Source organism: Echinops telfairi, unplaced genomic scaffold (genome assembly GCF_000313985.2).
Source record: "Echinops telfairi isolate 266 unplaced genomic scaffold, ASM31398v2 ScPeMD7_1;HRSCAF=3_0, whole genome shotgun sequence".
Classification (NCBI taxonomy): Eukaryota; Metazoa; Chordata; class Mammalia; order Afrosoricida; family Tenrecidae; genus Echinops; species Echinops telfairi.
The window spans coordinates 907990-930021 of record NW_022103896.1 but is presented as its reverse complement, the minus strand read 5'-3'; the positions used below and the strand labels follow the sequence as shown (position 1 = coordinate 930021).

Genomic DNA, 22032 nt, shown 5'->3' with positions numbered 1-22032 from the left:
AATTTCCTAGTATCCAAAAAAATGTTTCATTTCACCCAAAGTGGGAAACACCTGGTTTCAATGAAGACATATTTAAGGCAGAAAGTAATCTGGCCTTAAAGGATTCAAGTGAGAACTTCAAGATTCACCCTTTTAACCGTGGCACCTTCCAGGAGGTCCTCTGTGAGCACCCGGACTCGAGAGCCGCCTCATCCTTCTGCTGCCTGCCTGCCGTGTCCCAGCTCCTGTCCTTACCACCATTTCTGGAGACCACCCAAACCAGAAATTCCTTGGGGGGAGGGGCGGTACTTGGCGTGTGTTAGTTGCTGAGAATCCGGGTCAACAATCGGCTCGGGGATAGAGAAATCTCGCAGCTTCGAGATGGAAAATTCGAGGGTGCGGCCCCCTCGGGGCAGAAATGCAGCGACGCAGACTGGTGTCCAGGCCATGGGCTAGGCTTTTATGAACAACAGCCCTTCGGCGACAGGTGTCCTGGGCTCCCCACCCCACCACACTGGCCTTTCCCTGGCTCAGGTCCTCCCTAAAGTGTCGTCCGAGCCCGGGTGGCTGTTCAAGGGCTCCTTCGAAGCCCGAGAGCGCGGAGCCCGAGCTGGGAGGAAATCCGCAGTAGACTGGAAGTGGGACTCTGCCCGGCTGCCTTTCCGAGAGGCCGAGCCAGACATGACCCAGGGAGAGATCCTTGCGCTCTCCTGGGACGGCACCAAGGGCGGAGTCCAAGAGCCCGTGGACTGGGCCTGTGAGCCTGCGGGTGACGGGATCTGGGAGACATCCTGGGCCTGGGCCAGGTCCTGGGAATCCACCTGCAAAGGGGTCACGGAGGGAGACTGCGGGACCAGGCGCCCCTTGCCTGTGCAGGATGCCAGGGAGCTGGGCTGGGATTTGGCAGGCGGCGGCTGCCAGAGCGGCGGGCCTCCAGGACCTCGGCGCAGCCACCCATGCACACGCGCCAGATCCCGTGTGTCCACGTGCTCGCGCTGCAGCTGCTGGCGCTGCTCCTGTAGCTTGCGCCGCGTGTCCTGCAGTACCTGGGCTCGACGGAGCAACCGCAGTAACTCCTGCCGCAGCCGCCCGTTGTCCGCCTTGATAGCCTGTGTGTGCACGATGAGCGAGCGCGCCGCCTCCCGCTCCGCACGCCGCGCCAGGGTCTGCACACACTGGCGCGCCTCGCGCTCGAAGGTCGCCTTGTTGTCCAGGAAGCGCCGCTTCACGCGGTGCAGCAGCTGCGTGTGTTCCACGCGCATGTGGAGGAGCTCGCGCTCCAGAGTCCGGATCCGTGCCAGCTGCTCCAGCTGCAGCTCCTAGGGCGAGGGGGGTTGGCGAGGTGTGAGTGGAGACCAGGGGGTCGGTGGGGGGGGGCGGGGCGGGGAAAGTCCCCCCCCCCTCCGTCCCGGGCGCGCACGCTGACCTTGTAGGGCTGCAGCTCCTGCACCTGGCGCGCCATCTGCGCTGCGCGCGCCTCCATCTCCAGCAGCTGCGAGCGTACACCCTCCTCGCGGCCCTGGTAGAGTGAGGCCAGCTCGGCCCGCTGCCAGTGGATCTGCGCCAGCTCCATTCGGTTCTGGTCGTCCAGCCGCACCACAGCGTTGGCGCAGCGCTGCGCGCGCGCGTTCACGTAGCTGGCGTAGAACCGGTTTTCCTCGCGCAGGCGCAACGCCTCGCGGTCTAGGAAGGCGTTCTCCTGCAGCACGTGGTCCAGGCGCTCGCCGCAGTCCTCCAGCTCCTGGGTCAGCAGCGTGTACTCGCGCTGGAGGTACAGCGCGCGCTCCGACAGCGGCTCCTCGCTCGTGCCCGGTCGCCGGCCTGCGCTCGGCCCGCGCTTCTTCTTGGGCGCCATCGCCTGGGGCCTGGGGCACAGGCGCCCGTGAAGGGACCGCCCCCACGCCGCCGCCCCGGTTCAGCCGCCTTCCCTGCCCCCGTCCGCTCGCAGTCGGCGGGGCGGGCCCAGGGCTGGGAGAGTTGGGAGAGGTCGGGGCGCAAACCTTTAAGCGCTGGCTCCTGTGGACCTTGGCCGTCGTCAAGGCACGGCTAAAGTTAGTAATGTTGATGTCTGGCGCCACAGTCGCTATGGACACGAAGCTTACGTGCCCTCCCCCACTGTTACCTGGGTAACGGCTAGACTCATCTTGTCTCCCCACCCCTCCCCCAAGCCGGTGCTTCTCTGCCCTAGTGTCTGCGCCCAGGCCCGTAGAGGAGGGGGAGGGCCTGCGCGCGGAAGGACTTCTCCTGGAGGAAGCAGGGCCATATTCCTGTCCTGACAGCCCACTGCTGCAGGCTAGGCTGCAGTCCCCCACTCTCGGCGTGCCTGATCGTGCTGGACAGACTGCACCCCTGTACTATGCCCCGCCTTCCCAGCCCTAGGCAGTGGCTTCCACTGTGGACCTCAAGACCTTCTGCCCTGCTGGTGGCCACTGAGCTCACTTCAGTCGGGAAACTTAGGCTGCCAAAGATGCGCACCCCTGCCCCGCCCACCCCACCTGCCCACGAATGATTCGGGCGAGGGACTGGGCCACCGAGGCTTTTAACGTGGCCACATTCCAGCCTCCATCCCCTCCGCGGCGTCTCCTGGACTTAAAGCTTGTCAATACCGCCTGCCAGAGGGTCCCCAGCGGCTCATCCTCTGCCACCAGCCTGGCTGCTTCTCCAGCAAGCCAGCGGGGGGCCCCTCTCTTGTATCCCTGACACTGAAACCTCTGGTTCCGCCCCCCTGATCTAGCCCCGCCTTCACACTCAGACCAGACCCCTCAACCTCTGCCACAGTTAGGGCCACTTCCAGGCTGCCCTCTTAGCTCCAGGACCTTGGCCTCTGAATGGTGATTAGGGGCAGATGGAGTTAGCCACCCCCACCGACCAGCCTACTGTGCCTGGAGCAACCTTGAGGGAGGCTATCTGTGGAGGGGGGAGTAGTTTCCCTGAGGGACAGCACTCACCTGGCAGCTGGCCTTGCCCCTGGGGACTTCCTCCTCACTGGTCTCTGGCTCCCTGGGGTTCCCCAGTAACCTGGCCACCCTTAGACACAGGCTGAGAGCACAGGGGTGGGGTTGGGGTCACTCACCGCTTGGCGGAGTTGCTAGGCTGGAAAAAGACTGCAGGGAAGGGCTGCTACTGTCTGCTCGGCCAGCCACCCTGGCCCCCAGCTGGCCCCTGACCCCCAGCCAGTCCCCAGCTGGCTGTCTTGGGGCCCTTGTGACACACAGAATCCATAGGGTACCTACCACCACCAGGATCAGGTGTGATCTCAGGGATTAGAGCCCTGCCCAGTGCCCAAAGGGGCCCTGGCAGATGTCCCCAAGCCCCCCTGCAAGCACCTTGCCCTTGATCAAAAGCACGGTGCTGGTGCTGACAGTGAAGGGGATGGGACACTTTACTGTCGCTGGGCCCTGAGCTGCAGGTGTGTTGCCCCCACCCCACCTGGGGAGGGCATTCATGCAAGGACCCTGCCCCATGTGCCCCCAACCCCTCCCCTCCGGTTCTGTGCCAGAGCCACACCAGGGCAGCCCCAGGTAAAGCCCAGCCCCAGACCACAGTGTGGGTCAGATCCTGAAGCCACAGCTTTCCCCAGAGGAACCGCCCCAGACACCCACACAGATGTGCACACACACACACACACACACAGCGAGCGGAGGGCCACGCACACCCCACCCTGGCCCAGCAGGTGTCCATGCGGTGCCGCAGCTGTGAGGTAACCTGAGGCTTGGTGTGCCCTCTGGAGGTCCAGGACCTGCAGGCTGGGGCTCCATCATCTCCCTTGAAGGGCTGGGGACCCATTGACGTGCGGGAGACTCACCTACCTTTGTTAGTGAGGGACAGAACACCCAACAGGAAGGTGTCCAGCCCTGAGAACCCCTTGCAGACTCCCAGGACAAGGCTCTGCCCAGCTCTGCCAGCTGGCTCAATGTCACCTCTGTAATAGGTCCTGAGAGAGTGCCAAGAGGTCCTCGGCACACTAGCAGGGGCCTCTGGGCACATGACCTTGGAGATAAAACCTCGCCGCCCCCACACACACACAAATGTGGCCCCTGGGAGAGCCGGGTGAGTGGAGTGGCCAGGTGACCAGGGTCTGGGATACCTGGGTCTATTGGCCACACTGGGTCTAGGGAAAGGGAGAACCTTGGAGCCGCAAGAACCGAGGAGCCCACTGGTTCATCCCAGGGGGCCGTGGGCTCCACCTGTGATGCAGATGGGGACAGGACTGTGACAACTGCTCACACTGTGACAGTGCACGTGAACTGTGACCCGGGGGAGTGCAGGCTGAGAGCGGGCCTACGTCACTTAGGAAGGACCACGTCCAGGTCCACACACCAGGACCATGACAGCCTGAGAGGGACCATGTGACTGATCTCCTGGTGTAGTTGAAGCAGGAGGCTGTGACCTGCAGACCCTGGAACACAGCGCAGTGGACAGGCCACCTCTGGGTCCACCTTTGTGGTCATTTCATGTGTTAACTTGGCTAGACTGTGTTTCCCAGTCCTCTGGCCAAACACTCCTCTAGTTGCCTAGTTGCTGTTCTAGAACGTATACAATGTAATCACTTTCAATCGTTGCTCTATGGGTTTGCTTATTCTGAATATATGCTATAAATGGAGTCATGCACCATGTGGCCTTTGGTGTCTGGCTTATTTAACTTAGCAGAATGTGCCTGAAAAACAAAAGGAGCTCTGGTGGCATAGTGGTTATCCGTTTGGCTGCAATCTGAAAGGTTAGCAGTTCAAACCCACCAGTCTCTCCACAGGAAAATGACAGAGTTTTCTACTCCCATTGAGAGTCACCGTCTCAGAAACTCACAGGGGCAGTTCTACCCTGTCCTACAGCCGCATGGACTGGATGGCTGGAGACACAGAGAGGATACATGCTTATTGGAGACCCGACGCATGGCCTTCCTGTTACAGACGCACTGAAGCACTACGTCAATCAGCTTCAGAAGTTTCCTCATGCAACTTGCCATCAATGTTCCCCACCCCCCACCCCATCCTTGTCCTTGTCCACTACTGATTAGTGGGAAGTTTCCAGAGCATTAAACACAGACTCCCGCAGCACACTCTTCCATGGGGAGCCCTATTTTTATTCACATGCCCCAAGTTTTCTGAGAGTCCTCTAGGCGGCATCATGTATATCGCTACTTTGTCCCTTCTCTTTGAGGGCTCTGGGGATCCACACCTGGTTTATACCCCTCCCCCTGCTTTGGTACCATTGCCATGGGGATGGGCTGAGTCTCACCAACAAAGGTTCACGCACAAGCCCTCCCCTGAGCTCAGGGCTTCCTTTCTCCTGAGTGACTATCCAGGGATGGACTGGCTGGGTTGGCATGGTGAGCACGGCCGGATTACTTTGCAAAGCGGTGGCAGCATCGCTTAATAAGTGAGCGGTCCTGGTCCCTCCGTGCCCTCCCCAACATTTGGTGTGGCTGGTCTGTTTTCACCAGTCACACGTGTGGGGGGGCATCAGGCAGGTTAATTTGCATCCTCTTTCCCTTTTAAATCGTCACTGCACTTGGCTCCTGGACACGCCGCACAGCCCGTCCTGTGCCAGTCCATGGACTGGTGTGAGGAACACTGACTCGTAGCAGCTCCAGGTGTGTCTGATCCCCTGGGCTGTGTGGGGTGAGCAGCGGCTTTCTGGGAAGGGGGCCCATTTAAGGGCCTCAGTTTGGCTGGAGGTGAAGTGGCTGAGACTGAGAGGACGCAGTCAGAGGGCCTATGGCTGTGGAGAGGCAGGCATGGGGCTGCGGAAAAGAAAAACATCTTGTTACAACTCCAGGTGTGGGCTCTCTAGTAACTCGCTTTTATTGTCTTCTGCCAAATGATGCATCTTCAACGGAGTGGGAAAGTCAGAAACAAAATCATGTCCCCAGACAGTGTGTGTGTGTGTGGGTGTGTGTGTGTGTGTGCGCGCCTGTGCACCCCTGGAATGCGTTCACTCCCAGTGGCCACTTCAAAAACCTGCCACCCCAACACTCTGCACAGAGCTCCAGTGACATGGCTAATTCACCTTGTAAACTCACTGCCCAGACCCCTGGTTCTGGATTTTAGGTCCGCGCTGTGCTGTCCGCCGCTGCAGTCCCGCCCTTCCAAGCCTTCCTCCCGGTCAGCGCTCACCGAGAAGCTCTGTGGCCGCCAACCCACCCGCGCGCGCCTCCGCCCGGCCTCCCTCCCACGCCTCTTGGGCTGCCCTTTCTCCCAGCTCACGCCCAGCCCCCTGCGAGAGTACTCTAGCCCACCCGCACCCCACCCCGTGTCATCACGGCCCCGTGATGCCCGCCCCTCAGTTACTCACAGTAACACCCTGTCCCGTGTCCCCCCCCCCGCCGCCTCCACTGTCTGGGGCAGGGGGTGTCTCAGGCCCAGCCGCGCAGGCCCAGCGCACCTCGGGGCTTTCTTTGCGCCCCCACGCCCACCCCGCTCTCCCCTCTGAAGCCTTCGGTCCTCGAAGGCCTGCGCTCCCACCGCCTTCCCTGCAGTCCACAGTGCACGGCTCGGGGGCACCGCAGCGCCCCGCTAAGGCCGCCTTGCACACACCACCTCGGGCTGCCCTCGCGCGGCCCCTTTCCAGAAAGCGCCGGCCCTCACGCTCTGCAATTGGAACGACCCCTGGAAATCGGGAGCACGCCAGGCTCACGGGCGCCAGGCCTGCGGTGGGGACCTGCGCTGCGAGGGCGCCAGAACATGCAGCCTGCGTGCGCGGAGATCTAGGGCCTCGGCTCCAAGGGCGCGCGCAGAGCCCGGGGTCCGGCGGAGCCGCAGGGGGCTGCCCACGGCTCCCGGGACCGCCGGTGGGAGCTGCGGGCACCTGCTCCGTGGGTCCGGCAGGCTGGGGGGAAATTGGAGGTGTTAGGACAACGCTGGCTCCGGACCTCGCCCGCCGCGGCCCCACGGGATTCCAGGGCTGCCTCGGGGACACGCCTGGACCCTGGCCCGCCTGGGCGGAGCTTGGCCCGGCCCGTCCCTCCCTGGGAGCGCAGGCGCGGCATCGGTTCCCAAGGCAACTGGAAAACAGCTGCCGCCGAGCAGGGTCTGAGTGGGCAGCGGCATGTGCGCGGCGGAGGTGGATGCGCACGTCGCGCAGAGATACCAGCTCAAGCGTCGGCTCGGAAAGGGGGTGAGCGCCGGGGCTCGGGAGTCCAGCTTGGGGCGCACGCCCAGCGTCTTCCCGCCCCTCTGGCTCCGGGAGGCAGATGGCAGTCGGGGAGCTCAGAGGACCCGGGATAAATCGATCCTGCCCCCCTGCCCGCCCCCACCGTGTCCTCGTCCCATGCCCACTGGACACCTGGGGAGGCGGGCTGTGGCCGTGGGGCACGGGAGGGGTAGGGCACTCCAAATGTGCGGACAGCAGGTGCAAGTGCTCAGGCAAGGTGGCAGAGCCCAGCCACCCCCAGGGCATGAAGGGCCCCCTGCCTTAGCTCCTGAGTGACAGTGGACTCCCGGACTTTAGAGCCTCCCAGCTCCCGTGTTTAGGAGCGATTGGTAGGGGATGTGGTGGGGGTGATAGCCGGCAGGGGCCGGCTTCTAGGCAAACTGCAGAGAGCCTTCAGGATCTGCTGCAGCTTAAACCTCCCTCCCAGACCTTCCTGTCTGCGACCTCATCTCGTCCCTGGGCCCCTGCCCACCCCCAGGGTCTCCCCCAAACCCCCATGGTCTCCCATCCAAGGTCCTTGTAGTCTCCAAGAGTCTCTCTCCTTGTGCTCTCTGAAGCTCCCTAGAGTCTCCCTCTGACCCCCTTGAAGTTCCCGCAGTTTTCTTCCAGGGGCCCTGCAGACACCCCCCTCCTTGCATCCCCCACATCTTTCTTAAACCCTCCGTTGACCTCATCACCCACCTGATGAAGCTGCCAAGCCCTTGGCAGCAGACAGGGCACCCTGCATTGTAGAGTGGGGTCCTAGCCGCTCACTACAGCTCTGCACAGCGCCCCTCCTGGGGCCCAGAGTCCGGAAGGGCCCTGGGAGCAGGCAGGAGGCCAGCTTCTGCCCACCAGACCGACTCTATCCCCAGGCCTACGGCATGGTGTGGAAGGCAGTGGACAGGACAAGTGGGGAGGTGGTGGCCATCAAGAAGATCTTTGATGCCTTTAGAGATGACACGGATGCCCAGGTGGGGAGAGTGGGCGAGGCATGGCCCCTTCTCTCTGGAAGCCCAGGTGTGAGGCCCATCACAGCTCCTCCCAGGACTTTCCCCTGCCTTCCCCACTCCATGACCCCTGTGCACCTCAGGGGCTCCCCCCCCCAGTGTCTGGGGGCCTTGGGCGGGGCCTTCTGGACCCTGCTTCCGCCAGTTCCGTTGCAGCTTGTTTCTGTCCTGTTCCAGAGGACCTTCCGGGAGATCCTGCTCCTCCAGGTACGTCCCTCCCCAAAGGCAGGCTCCCTGGGTTGGGGGAGGGGGGCTCCGTGACTGGTGTGTACCCTCCTCCAGGTATGCGTGTCTCTTTCCAGGGGTAGGTTCTTCCAATAAGGGAGGGGATCAGGGCCCAGGGTAAGCTCTTGATGGGTGGGGGGGATCCCCTTGGTACTCAGGGTGTACCCCTCCAGCAGCTCCTTCCATGCTTCTCCTCCCAGGAATTTAGGGACCATCCCAACATCATCCGTCTCCTGGATGTGATCCAGGCAGAGAACGACAGGGATATCTACCTGGTCTTCGAGGCTATGGGTGAGTGACCATGCCATGTGAAGATCAGCCCCTGGTGTACCTCTGTCCTGCCCAGGGCTCCCCAGGTGCCCATAACAGGACTCATGGGCAGCACGCTCCTCCTGTGACCCTTCACCACCAGGGTTCCCTGGCCTGGGTGTGTGTGGGGGAGCAGTGTCCCTGTACCCAGTGTCTCCGTTTGGGAACCAGGGGCTGCCAGATAGTCTGCTCTGGACTGGGCTCCTCCGACTGCCCTGGGACACTTCACCTCCCACTGGCTTCTAGGAGCCACGGGCAGCATGCGACCAGGGTGGGGGGGTCAGTCCCTGAGTCTTTTCTGTTTCTACAGAGTCATGAGCAGGGCTGCAGGGTTGAGTGGGCTGGCCAGGGGCCACACTTGGACTCATAGTGCCTCCCCGTGCCCCAGACTCATCTGCACCCCTCCCAGCCCCTCTCCTCGACACCTCCCCAGACTCACCTGCCCTTCCTGCAGACACAGATCTGAATGCGGTTATCCGCAAGGGCAAACTGCTGCAGGACACCCACCAGCGCTACATCTTCTACCAGCTCCTCAGGGCCACCAGGTTCATCCACTCGGGCAACGTAGTCCACCGGGACCAAAAGGTGCAGCCCCCAGCACAGCCATCCCTGCCCCTTGTCTCCCCCAGCACAGCCATCCCTGCCCCTTGTCTCCCCCAGCACGGCCAGCCCTGTCACATGTCTCTCCCAGCACAGCCATCCCTGCCCCTTGTCTACCCCAGCACGGCCAGCCCTGTCCCGCATCTCCCTCAACATAGCCACCACTTGCTGGCCTGCGGTCCCACCCCCAGCTCCCATCCCACCTCTCCCCCAGCCATCCAATGTTCTCTTGAACGCCAACTGCCTGGTGAAGCTCTGTGACTTTGGCCTGGCCCGCTCGCTCAGCCAGCTCCCGGAGGGGCCCGAGGCCCAGGCCCTGACAACATACGTGGCCACACGCTGGTACCGGGCCCCGGAGGTGCTGCTGTCATCCTCCAGGTAATAGTGAGAAATGCCCCCCCACCCCCATAGCAGAGCCCCCAGGGTGTGGCCTCCTCTGCCTGGGAGTCCCCCAGGCCATGTCCCCTTGTCACCACCCCTCTCCCAGGTACAGCCCTGGCCTGGACATGTGGAGTCTGGGCTGCATCCTGGCGGAAATGCTGGGGGGCCGGCCGCTGTTCCCTGGCTCGTCCACTCTCCACCAGCTGGAGCTCATCCTGCAAAGTGTGCCTGTGCCCTCGGAGTGTGGTGAGCGGGCTCCAGGGTCCTGGTGCCACTGGCTGCCCGAGCTGTGGGGACACAGATCTGGCTGGGGCTGCACAGAGAGACAGGGTAGGGTCCAGAAGTCTAGGGGGCTTGGGCCTGGAGGGGGGCTGCTGGGTAGGAGTCAAGGGGAGCTGGGGTCATCCTTGGGGTGGGGGACACTCTGTGCAGGACAGGGCTGTCCCTCTGCTGTCCTGAGTGGTGGCTACAAGGTCATCACCTACAGTGAGAGGGCTCTGGACAAGGGCACGTGTGGCCTCTGGGAGGTGGACACTCCCTTCCTCTGCTTGCTTCACACCACCTGGGCGCCTGCACCCCAGACTTAGCGGCTCTTGGCTCCAGCTACAGCGCTGTGGTTCTGCACCGTCTGGGGGCACGGTGAGTGGGCAGTGAGGGGCGTGCAGAAGTACTTCCGGTCTCATCAGCGACCTGGCTGGGCCCAGGAGGCTGGAAGTCTGCGGAGGAGGTAACAGTCTTAGCTGCCCACAGGCCACGGAAGACGCTGGACGCTCTTCTGCCACCGGACATCCCCCCGGAGGCGCTGGACCTGCTTAAGCGACTCTTGGTGTTTGCTCCCCACCAGCGGTTGAGCGCAGCACAGGCCCTGCAGCATCCCTACGTGCAGAGGTGCGGCGTGCGGGCCGCAGGGCTCCGGCCAGGGCTTCCCAAGAGCGGGAAAAGGAAGGCCGGGCCGCTGTTCTCCCACGCCCACCGCGTTCACTCCACAGGTTCCACTGCCCGGCCCTCGAGTGGACCCTGGGAGCGGACGTGCAGCTCCCGGTGCATGAAGGCGAGCGGCTCTCGGCTGCAGAGTACCGCAGTCGCCTGTACCAGGTGCACTCCGCCCCCACGCCCCGTCCCTCCCCGCCTATCACCTCCGAGCGTCCCTCCCGTCCCCGCCCCTCCTCCACCCAGCACCTCTGAGCACCCTTCTGTCCCGCAGCTGATTCAGGAGTGGAGAGATCCGCAGGACCAGAAACCGGAGAGGCTGCAGTGCGCGACGCCAGGGGCAGGGTCCCGGGTTTCTGCAGTCCACCTGGGAGCTGCCCCACAGCTCTCCTGCCAGACGACCTGTGCCCCCTGCCCCAGAGGCAGGCCACTGGACAGCCCGGCCCAGGACCCCACACTCGGTGTGTGACTTTGGATACCTCCCCTCAGAGTGAGACCTATGTCCCTTCTGTGGGTCTGCCAACATGGGCGGCAGACCCCTAACCCTGGGCTGATCTGCGGGCTCCACAGCAGCCCCCATTGGAGCAGAGACCCTCCTCCAGCTTCCTCCCCCAGGAGGCCTCCAGATCGGGCACCGGCCCCTGGGGGCGTCAGAGCCCTGTGGTGCAGCCTTGTGGGTGAGTCGGGTGGGGGTTGGGAGGGCCTCTCCCACCCCCTCCTCTACCCTTCCTGAGGGCCCCCACCACATTCCAGTCCACCACTGACAAAGCCTCACCCTGCCCCAGGTGAAGCCGCAGACCAGAGGGCCGGAATCCTCTCTGACTTTGCAGGCCGCAGCTCAGGCGGCCCACCAAGCCCTGATCCGGAGGGAACGACCCCCCCGCCGTGGGACCAGGTCAACCGGAGCCCCACAGGTGAGCCCCACATGGCCTGTCCCTCCCCTCCTGGGGGCCCTCCCTTCTTGGACCTCCAACTCATGTCCAGGTCTGTGGCCTGATTCCGCAGGAGGCCCCATATGAGCCCAGACCTGGCCGTAGAATGCTCTCTGTCTCTGCCTCGCTGGGGTCCCAGGGGGCTGCAAAGGCCATGCTTGGGGGCTACTCCCAGGCCTATGGAACTGTCTGCCACTCTGCGCTGGGTCTTCTGCCTCTGCGTCCGGGGCCCCACATGTGAGCTGCCCCTCCTCCCTCCCCATGCCCCTGCCCAATTCCAGCCTGGCCCTTCCTTTCCAGGAGACCCCAGCATTCCTCTACCTGTCCCCCAATTCCACACTCCTTGGCCCTTCCCCTGTCTGTCCCTCCTCTTCCCACCCCTCCACTCCTTGTCCCTGGAGCTCTTGCCCCTCCCTTAAACCCCGCCCCTTGGTGGGCCTGAGTCTCCTAGACCCTTCCCCGTCCCTTCCGAGTGACCTTTGGTAATAAAGTCTCCCTGTCCTCCCTGCTTGTCTCCCTGCCCTTCCGTGGCCCCTGCCCTTCTCGGTGGTCTCCACACAGGCCTCCCCGCCCCCTGGGACACAGCCTCCTTCTTCTAACACCCTTCCCTGCCCATCTGGCTCCAATCACTGAGGGGGCCTGCAAAGCAGGCTTGGAGCAGCTTTCTGTCCATCTTGGGGTAGCCCTGCTAGCTCCCTTCACTAAGCACAAAACCCCATGGGTCCTCAGGGGGGCAGGGACAGGTGTGTATGTGACCTGACCCTGAGCCAGAGGAAAGGAAGAGTAAGGGTGGGGAAGCCCCCTTCTAGTGTGTGCCCAGGAGCACGGTCCCTGTCAGAACCCCAGCTTCTGCCCCGCCATGTGCACCCCAACAGCAGTGTCTCAGGCCAGGGCCTGTGGGAGCACTAAGGTGGCCTGCTGTGGCTGGTGGTGGGAGGACGTCTTGTAGGAAGCCAGGGTCCCTCCTCTAAGGGCCTTGTGTGGCCTGGGGGAAAGGGGCAAGGAGATTGCTGGGGTTGGGGGCTCACACCCCACCCACACTTAGCCGGAGCCAGATTCCTGCGCTTCATGTCCCGGGTGCCCTGCCTGAGGGAGTGCCCCACGCACCAAGTGTGTCCTGGGCTGCAGGGGGCTGACTGCTGCCGGGGTGGGAGGGGCGAGGTGTAGTGAAGGGAGCTGGTGGTCCCTGGGGCAGGACTGTATGGGGGAAGGGCAGACAGGGAACGCCCAGAAACCTGGGAGAGAGGTGGGGGTGCCAAATGGGCCATGCCTGACCAGGGAGGTGAGTGGGCTGGGTGGTTGCTGAGGGGCTGTGGTGGGCAGGCAGTCTGTGGCGCTCAGGGAGCCTGAGGTACAGTGGGGTGGGGACAAGCCAGAGGGGCCAGAACATCTGTGGAAGGCCACAGGTGAGGGAAGCTCTGTGCACAGATGGTCCGAGGGGCTTTGGCACTGGGGGACCTGGGCTGGGGCCAGTAGATGGTGAGGAAGGGAAAGAAGAGCAGGGGGGCCTGAGGGGTCAGAAGATGCCAGCAGAGGGGCCGGAGATGGGTGTCCACCGGGACCCTGGGGCGCCCGCAGTGACGGGCACGCACATTGTGAGATACCACTGAGATGGAGTGTGTACTCCGTGTGTCCTCAGAATGGGCTGTGCGCTACTGCTCTCCCCAGTGTAAAGTCCCCTTGGGGTGTCCCCAGGAGATGCAGGGGGAAGCCACCTGCCCCTCTGCCCTCCCCTAGTGGCCCTGGCCACACCTTCCCCAAGGCCAGGCTTGGAGGTTCAAGTGCTGACATGGGCAGCAGGCTAGAACTGCTCCAGCTCCCTGGACCCTGGTGAACCCCCCCCCCACCCCACCCCCGTCCCTGCTTTCACCGCCCCCCTAGCCAGCAGCTCTGGAAGCTGACAGTGCGGCCGCTGCCTGGTGCTCCAAGCCCCTTTCACGAAAGCGACCAATCCAAAGAGCAGAAGTGAGCCACCCCCTCAGAGTGGATGCCGACGTGGACATCCGCTGCACAGTCGCACGGCACCCCTCGGGATACGGGCTGGGCCGGCACTGAGAACCCACAGGCCTCCCAGGGAGACAGTGGGGCTGTGTACTCCCACCAAGGTGGAACTACTCGGGACGCTCAGGGGCAGTCCTTCCAGGTCGCTGTGAGTCAGTGTTGGCTCCATGGCGGTGGGTGGGGCCTAGCACCCATGCTAGGAAACCCTGGTGGTGCAGAGGGTGGCTATGCATGGGCGCTAACCAAAAGCTTGGTGAGCTATCGAAAAACAGCCTCTGAAAACCCTGGTGGGGAGGGAGTGGCACGCTGAACTCTGAGCCTGTGAGGTCACCAGGAGTGAGGGTCAATCAGAGGCAGACAGGGACACTGGGACACCCCCCACCCTGGGACATTTTTGTGTCTGGTACCAAGATGTCTTGCTTCAAGTGAAGTAAAACAAGATTCAAGAGGAGGGGCCAGCCTGCCTGGACAGTCCCTGCATGTCAGTGACTGAATCAAAGGAAACCAACACTATGGGTGGAACTGGGTCTGCCAAGGCTGGGGGATAGGGGGGCATGTTGTCCACAGCCTTCCCTGGCCCAGGACCTCAGCCTTTGGGGGCCAGGCTGGCTGGTGGGGTGTCCCCAGGCAAGTAAGTGCTGGTGCGTGGTACAGGATAGTTCACAAGGCTGGGTTGTGTCCTATGTCCAGACTGGATTTTATTGTGTGGCCAAGTCTGCTGCCCCCAACCGAGGGCCACATCCTCGCTGTGCCTAGTTGGAGGAGCAGGCCCCTCCTCGGGGCGGTCCCTCGGGGATCTCTGTGGCGCGCCCTCCTGGCGATGGCCCCCAAGGACATCCTTTGGGTCTGCAGCCAGCCCTCCCTTCCAGAGGCCCCCAGAGGCGGAGTCCCAGCAGGGGAGGAAGAAAGGCAGGTCTGGAAAGAGACAGAGAGGAAGGGAGGGAGAGAGAGAGTGGTCAGGGGACAGTGCAGTCAGGAGCCCATGGGGAGAGAAGCTGGAGATCACACAAGACCTGAGAGTGAGGATTGGAACAGAAGCCCCAACAGGCCTGGGACCAGAAACCCAGAGAGATTGAGGATGCAGGGTGGGGGTGTGTGTCCAGGAGGAGCGAGCCACCAGCCCACCCCGACTGCTTGCACTTAGGCCCAGGTCTCAACCCAGCAGGTAGCCTGAGTGGTGGGTGGCAGTGGTTTGCCTGGTGTGGGCTGGGGCCTCACTTCTTGCCCTTGAAAGTGCCCAGGAACTTGGGCATGAACTTGCCCACCTTGCTGTCCCTCGTGTCCTCCTCGGCGGGGCCCTCTCCGGCGCTTGGCCCGCCAGCCTCCTCCTTTTTGCAGAAGACCTCGAAGCGGCTGTACACGCGCTTCTCTTTGCGCATGCTCTCCATGCGCCGCAACAGCCGGTCGCGCTCCTCTGCGCTAGCAGGCAACGTGCGGCTCAGGCGGCTTTGCGTCCCAAGGCTGTCGGAGCGGAAGATGGCCGAACACTTATCCTTATCGGACATGTCAGGGGCCAGGCCGCCAGTGGCTGGAGGGCGGCCCAGCTCGGGACTGCTGTGGGCCAGGCTGGGGCCGGGCGCCGGCGCCCCGCGGAGCTTCTGGCCGTGCGCGCTGATCTGCTCCAAAATGACCTTGGTGTCGTCCCGCAGGTTGCTGCTGTACAAGGCGTTGGCCGTGGCGGAGGCCACGCGGATCCCCCGGGGGATCCGCTCCTCGGCGGCCTCGGTGCTGTCGCCTCGGCCCAGCGATGGTCGCCGGGGGCTCTCGGGCTGCCCGTTCTCCTGAGGCGCTGCAAAGCTGCCTTCTTCATCGGGCCGCCGCTCACCCTTGGGGCTCAGCAGCTGCCGAAGGCGCAGGGACCCCTTGCGCAGGACCTCCATAGGACCTCCCGCTGACTCTTCCAAGGGCCCTGCTTTCGGAGACTCCCCGGCCAAGGCAAGGGTGAGGCTGCTCCTACGCTCGGGCACCGGCGGCACAGGGCTGCCCCTGCGTTCGGGCACCGGGGGCACGGGGCTGCCCCTACGCTCGGGCATGGGGGGCACGGGGCTGCCCCTGCGCTCTGGGTAGGCAGAAGTGGGGCTCCCTTTCCGCTCTGTGGGTCCTGGTGTGGGACTGCCCTTGCGAGGTGGGAATCCAGGCGTGGGACTCCCCCTGCGCTCCGGGTAAGGCGCGGTTGGGTTCCCTTTCGGCTCTCCATGGGGCACGTGGTGGGCTCTGGGCCCGTCTGGCGGGGGGCTGTCCCGCCCCTGAGGCGAGCCTGCCCGGCCCTGGGCTGAGACGAAGCGGGAGGGCAATCGGTCGGCGTCGCTCCGGCCCAGCGTGTTGAGCAGCTGCGCAGCGGTGAGCGTGGCAGCCCCGGGCTGCCGCTCGGCCTCCTGGTGCAGCCGCTGCGCGAAAGAGTCGCGCAGGTCAAGCAGGCAGCTCTCTAGGCTGCGGCGTTCGCCCCCCGCGCCTCCTGGCGCTGCTACCTCCTCCTTCCACGCCTGGGACACCACCGCCTTGCTGTGGCTGGCCATGGTGACGGCGCCGCCGCCCGGATCCCGGGCGGGGCCCTTGTACTTCTCCAGGAGCTCGGCCACCTTGGCAGAGGCGGTGGAGCGCACAGCCTCGCCGCCCGGGCCCAGCGTCTCGCTGACCGTCTGCTGCTTGTGCAGCAGCTGCACCCGTTCCGTGGTGGCGGCGGTGGCTGCGCACCCCCCGCCCGCGCTTTCTGCCTGCGTCGCGCTGAAGATCAGAGAGGAGCGCAGCCGCGAGCTGCGCTGAATCAGCGGGTTCAGGCGCGAGCGGAACGAGTCCTGCTTGACGAGGCCGGACTCCTCCGGACTCTCGCGCTCGGAGCTGTCCCCGCCACCGGAGCTTGGCCCCAGACCCTGGGCTGGGAAGGCCATGGGGCCGCGGTAGGCCGAAGGGAGCAGGTCTCCCGCGGCCCCGCGGCCCATCACGTCATCGTCATAGCTCTCGGCCTCCATGGGCGCAGGCAGGCCCTCGTCGCCTGCATCCTCGCCGTGGGAGCCGCTCAGGTATGAGGCTAGGCGCCAGTTTCGCAGGCCGGCCCGGCCCTCGGGACCGCCCCGACGGTCTGGCTCCTCCTCGGGCGCCGCCTCCGGGCCGAACCTGGCCATAGCCTGGCACGGGAAGCGCTGGCCCAGGTTGGGGCGGAGGGGCCCTGGGGGTTCCAGGCCGCGCGGTCCCGCCTCGAAGGCGGGGTCCGAGCCGTAGCGCACCTCGCGCGAGGCGCTAGATGGCACATAGTCCAGGCGCAGGTGGCCTTCAGGCCCCAGCTCAGGGTAGCGCGGCCCGCCGCCCAGCGCGAAGTCGTCGGGCTCGGGGAAGCCCTGGCGGCCGCCGCGCAGCTTCTCGAAGAGGCCCTGGGGGCGCGCGGGCGCGAGCTGCGGGTCCCACTGGTAGTGCTGCTGGTAGAGCTGGTCGCGGTGGAAGTGGCTGGTCTGGAAGCGGAAGTCGTCGCCGTGGCTTAGGAGGGTCTGGCGCGACACCTGCCGCGCCGCCGCGAAGTTCTCCACGGCGCCCGCGCCATCGGCCGCCGCCGCGTAGCTGTGACGCTTGTAGGCGTTCATCTCCAGGTGCCGTGCCTGCATGAAGCCGCGCGGCCCCGCCAGCTCCCCGCCAAGCCCGGCCTCGCCGTCCAGCCGCCGCGGCAGCGGCCGCATCCCCATGCCCGCGTGTGGCTCCAGGACGCCCCCGGGCCCCCGCGGCGGCTCCTCGCGGCGGAAGGCCGACAGGAAGTGCCGGTCTGGGTCGAGGAAAGAGGGGAAGCCCAGGCCTTCATCCCGCGGCGGCTGGAACAGCAGGTGTGCACGTTTGGGGAAAGAGAACGGGGTCATCGCCCCGGGCCCCGGGGCCCCCACGAGCGGCCCCGCGCCCGTGTATGGAGCCAGAGCATAGGCGTCCATGCGGGCCAGCGCCCCGGCCGAGGGCACCAGCGGCTCCGACTGGGCAAAAAGGATGCGGAACTCCTCGTCGAAGCTGGACACCAGCTCTCCCTGGAACACGTGCGCAAGGCTGCGGTGGATCTTCTCGAAGGACCACATGAAGCTGGGGGAGGCGGGTAGTCAGGGAGGGGGCGGGGCTTGGGGTGGAGCTTCAGTATTGTTGGGGGTGGGGTTCAGAGGCGGGTGGGTGGGGCTGAGGACCCGGGCTGGGGCGCGCACCTGTAGTTCCCGCTCATCACCACAGCGCAGTCCACCAATAGGAACTTCTCCTTCACGTGGCCCTTGAAGGACTTGCCGGTGCGGCAGTAGTAGGTGGGGCCGGCCACGGTGCGCACGCGCAGGAACTGAGGGAGGGAGCAGCATGGGTCAGTCTCTGCCGAGGGGACTCTTCGCCCACCCCGTGGTCACTCACATCGACGTGGTGCAGGTTGACGCGGCACTTGTCCGCCATGTCCAGGAAATGCTGTGCGTTCATCTCGTCCAGCAGGATGTACACGGGGACGCGGCGCGCTGCCGCTTCCAGCACCTCACTCAGCAGGTCCACATCGGTGAACATATCCATGACCACAGCCACCACCTGTGAGGGCGCCCAAGATGAAGGCCAGGCGCCCCTGCGACCCCCAGCCCCACCTTCCCACCCTGGTGCCTCTGGAGCACCAGTAAACACCGTCTGAGGTCTCAGGGCTAAGGGGCTGCTGACAGGATAGGCCCTGCCTCCTAGGGGGTGCCCCCAGGTTGGGAGGGAGTCTGGCTAGGGGGAGACCCCTGTGGTCCTCTGGCCATGTGGCAGACTGAGCAGAGGCAGTGGCACCCCATCCTCCAGTTGAATGCGCTCTTAACCCTAACAATGAACCTGGCTAAGGGGACCCCAGCCCCCAGACTCCCTGCTGCAGCCATGGGCTGTGGCTGTGGCTGAGCCCCCTGGGCTTGAACCCAAAGCCCCCCTCCCCCCCAAGCTGGCCATCCTCTGGTGCTTCGCCAGGCCCTCTTGCAGCTGGCCACATCAGGGCTGCCCACCTGCTGGGCAGAGCGGATCATCCTGCGAGCCTCATCCTTGATGCTGGGGCTGTCTGGGGGTGGGGGCTGCACGAGGGTGGTGACCTCAGTGCCCTGGAAGCCAAAGGTCAGGGGCCAGCCCAGATCCAGCTCAGGCACGGCCTGGTCTGAGTTCACAGGCCAGTAGGTGCCTGAGGAGCCGTCCATGTCCATGTCCATGTCGGGTGGGCTGCCTTCGGGGGGCTCCCGGGCAGCATGCTGCGGGGGCCTCAGGTGGCGACTGACATGCTCCAGCTCCTCAGGGCACAGGAAGGCAGGAGCCCCCTCTGTCGCCAGGAAGTGGCTATAGGCCTCTGTCCCGCCCTCAGCCAGGGCATCCACGGCCAGCCGGTAGTACTCCTTGTAGTGAGGGGGTAGGTACCCAGGGGCCAGCGGGTTGTCCCCCTGAGAGGAGCTCTGGGATCGGCGGGCCATGTTTCTGCAGGGGACCTGTGGGAGGGGGTAGGGAGGTACATCACCCAGAGCAGAGACACACACTAAGGAGGGGACCTTGGAGTACAGCCCAGCCTGGCCTACAGGGCTGACACCCCAGGCCTGTGTGGGTCCCGCTGGGGAGGAGACACCTGGGCACAGCATGGAGTCCCTGTTTCAGCCCAGGGGCCTAGGGCTGACTTCACTCCCAGCTCAGGTAGGGCCTTGGCTCCTCCCCACAAAAGGCCTGTTACCAAGGAGCTGCTTCTGACTCACAGGCATCCCGAAAGTGGACAGAGCAGCCTTCCCGGAAGGAGCCTGGAGGCACAGAGGTGTGTGAAACAGACTGGCTGATCCTAGGGCCACAGCTGTGTGCTTCTGGGAAGACTGGCAGCTTTGGAGACCCTGTGGGGCAGCTCTGCCCGGTCCTGCGGGAGCCCCATGAGTTGGACTCTAGGGAGTGGACAGCCAGGCCTTCCTTCTGTGGCACTGCCGGGTGGGTCTGAGCAAACCATGGTGTCCCAGGAGCCCATCCATCCCACTCTCCATTCTTGACCACTTTCGACTTCAGTGGTCCTGTATGTGGGGAAGGAGTTGCTCTATGAACTTATACCTCCGTTAAAACACTCTCCAAACACGAAACGCTGTGTGACCGTTGGTGTGAGGACGAATATAACCCAGGCAGCTGGCATCATACCCACTTTCCCCTCCAGGTGTTAAAGGGCAGGAATGCCTTCTCATGGCCCTGCCCCCATGGTGTCACTGGCTACACCCCCTCAGGCCTGACAACCCCCCTGCAGAACCCAGCTCCCAGAATTGGCCATTGGCCATACCGAGCACAGGCATGCCCCGGGCACACAGGCTGAGATGGCTGCTATTCTCAGGATGGTGGGGGCAGCCAGCCCAGATTGGAGCGAATACCCCTAAGATGTGTTCAGGTCCTGCCCCTGTGACAGCAACCTTGCTGGAAAGAGGGTCTTTGAAGATATCATCCGTTACCATGAGGTCACATGGGAATGTGTGTGTGACCATCTGAGTGGGGTCTCCTGAGAGACAGAGGGGGACGGCCACATGAATAGGGAGGCAGGGCTCTTGCTGCTGCACTGGGGCCATCACAGACCAGGATCCCCCATGTGGGCCCCCAGGGTAGGGTGCAGGGAGGCCCCTGAACCTGGCCCCCTGCCTCCAGGGCCACACATCCATGTCTGCTCTTAGAAGGGCCCACCTTGGGTACTGTGGGTCTGTAGCTCCTGGGCACACAGGCCTCCATCTCATGCCCCCTTAAGTTGCAGCCCATCTTGGGCTGTCATCACCTTCCTAGACCTAGGCTGCAGACTATCCCCATCAGGCCCCTCCACATGGCAGTGAAGACCACCCCCCATGTCCTTGGGGCCACCTCCCTTACCTTTTGCATGCATCACGCCCTGCCTGCTAGCCATGGGCCCACCTGGATACCTATCTGCCTCCTGCCCCATGTCCACTGCACCCCATCATGGCACTTGAGTGCATCCTGCCTGCACTGAGGCCTAGAGTTGGCCCTGTCTGGGGGGTGGCCTTGCTGGCTGTCCCTGCCCCCAACAACAGGGCTCTCTGATCAGGCAGGGTGGGCATTGGCCAACTAGGCAGCACTGGGCCAGGATACAGTTGCCTGCCAACATGGGACCATGCCTTGCTGAGGGTAGGGGTGCTACCTGCTCCCAATGTGCTATCCAACCGCATGTGGGCCCCACTGCCTGTTCCTAGGGAGAGTGTGTCATCAGGGACCAGTCTGAAGCTGACCATACGGGTGAGTGGTCACGTCACTAGGGCTGGCCAAGTGGGAGACAGGCCTGCAGTGTCTGTACTGGAGCCTCAGCATGGGACTTTGGGGATGGGCTGCTGGAAACACTGGAGTCTGACTGCCCATTCTTAGGTAGAAGACATGGCAGAGGGCACTGCCAGCTGACTATGTGAGGGGCACACTTCACCCTCGGGGAGGGTACTGCCCCATTTGATATCCCTGGGCAGAGCCAAGCTTCAAGTTGAAGGGTCCCCCAGGACTTGGGTATCATTGTGGGTGAGAGGCCTCCCCCACAACACTTGACCTTCAGTGAGGGAGGCGTTTCCAAACTTCATCCCCAGACATGAGATTTCTTGTTCCTCTCTGCCCCCCCACCCCACCCACTTCCCTGCTCCCATGCCCAGCCCACACATTTGCCTACTGCAGGACAGATGGCACAGAGGGAGGGGCCTGATCCCACCTAGTCCAGTGACTCAGCAGGAACCTGCACCTCTGCCATTGACTTCTGACCTGAAGTCTGACAGACCACGGGGACCGTCACTGTCCACCCCCCAGGAAGTAGGCCTTCGAGTGGCTGGAAGGGGGACTGGGAGTTGGCCAAATGCTCAAAGGGGCAGCACTGTGCCAAGTAGGGCAGGGCATGGTGAAAGGCTGTGGGGGTGAGGGGCGGAGTGTCAGGCAGGGAGGTGGGTTCGACACGATGGGACTTCCAACCGGAAGTTGGAAGCAGAGGGGTGAACAGGCTAGCAGACCCCAGGAAGTTAGCGGCTGACCATGGGTGTGGGCCGTGGGCCATGGGGGTGGGCCTCCCTTGTGCCTCCGTTCCACAGCCCTTCCGTGGCCAGGGCAGGTGTTCCCAGGGAAGGTGGGGCAGTGCTCGGCATCCCCACCCCAGACTCCAGCTAGGCCGCTTGGGCCTTGCCAGCCTCCTGATCCCCGTCCCCTTCTCCTAGGTGCTGGGGGGGCGAGGGTGGGGCCGGGCAAAGTCGCCAGATCACGCCGCACATGCGACTGATGCCCCCCACTCGGGCTCACGGCTCACCCCACGCACGCGGCCGCGCTCGACTCCCGCCGGCTCCGGGTCACCGCCCGGACACGGGCGACAGGGCGGCCAGGGGTGCGAGGCAGGAGGGTGGCCAGGGACGACGGCGGTGGGGGTGCAGGGGCGTCGGAGGGGCAAAGGGGAGCTCAGGGCCGCCCGCCCACCTACCTACCCGCCCTGTCGGCCAGCTTCAGTTTCCCCCTCGGGCGACGTCCCGTCCGGCTGCGGGTGGGGTCCCTACCTGGCCAGGTGCGCGGGGTCTCGGCAGAGGGGCAGCAGGAGCCCACCGCCGCCCAGC

The 22032-nt window shown here is 64.2% G+C and overlaps 3 protein-coding genes across 3 annotated transcripts; 1 reads left to right on the top strand and 2 right to left on the bottom strand.

Moving 5' to 3' along the window:
* Positions 1 to 509: 509 nt before the first annotated feature.
* CCDC166 (coiled-coil domain containing 166) lies at positions 510 to 1834 on the bottom strand. The gene is made up of 2 exons (XM_004697613.1): positions 1406 to 1834; positions 510 to 1298 (listed from the first exon to the last, which is right to left on the bottom strand). Exons 1-2 carry the CDS (start codon positions 1832 to 1834, stop codon positions 510 to 512), a joined length of 1218 nt encoding a protein of 405 aa, XP_004697670.1.
* A 4883-nt stretch (positions 1835 to 6717) lies between these two features.
* Positions 6718 to 11993, top strand: MAPK15 (mitogen-activated protein kinase 15). Its single transcript, XM_045286256.1, has 14 exons — positions 6718 to 7092; positions 7983 to 8081; positions 8295 to 8324; positions 8543 to 8633; positions 9106 to 9236; positions 9466 to 9629; positions 9739 to 9878; positions 10214 to 10271; positions 10383 to 10520; positions 10622 to 10727; positions 10837 to 11023; positions 11133 to 11239; positions 11348 to 11476; positions 11568 to 11993. Exons 1-14 carry the CDS (start codon positions 7024 to 7026, stop codon positions 11733 to 11735), a joined length of 1617 nt encoding a protein of 538 aa, XP_045142191.1. The 5' UTR covers positions 6718 to 7023; the 3' UTR covers positions 11736 to 11993.
* Positions 11994 to 14316: 2323 nt separating this feature from the next.
* Positions 14317 to 20991, bottom strand: FAM83H (family with sequence similarity 83 member H). The gene is made up of 4 exons (XM_004697367.2): positions 18463 to 20991; positions 17858 to 18022; positions 17665 to 17789; positions 14317 to 17548 (listed from the first exon to the last, which is right to left on the bottom strand). The coding sequence occupies exons 1-4, from the start codon at positions 19075 to 19077 to the stop codon at positions 14710 to 14712; spliced, it is 3744 nt and encodes a 1247-aa protein (XP_004697424.2). The 5' UTR covers positions 19078 to 20991; the 3' UTR covers positions 14317 to 14709.
* Positions 20992 to 22032: the final 1041 nt, after the last annotated feature.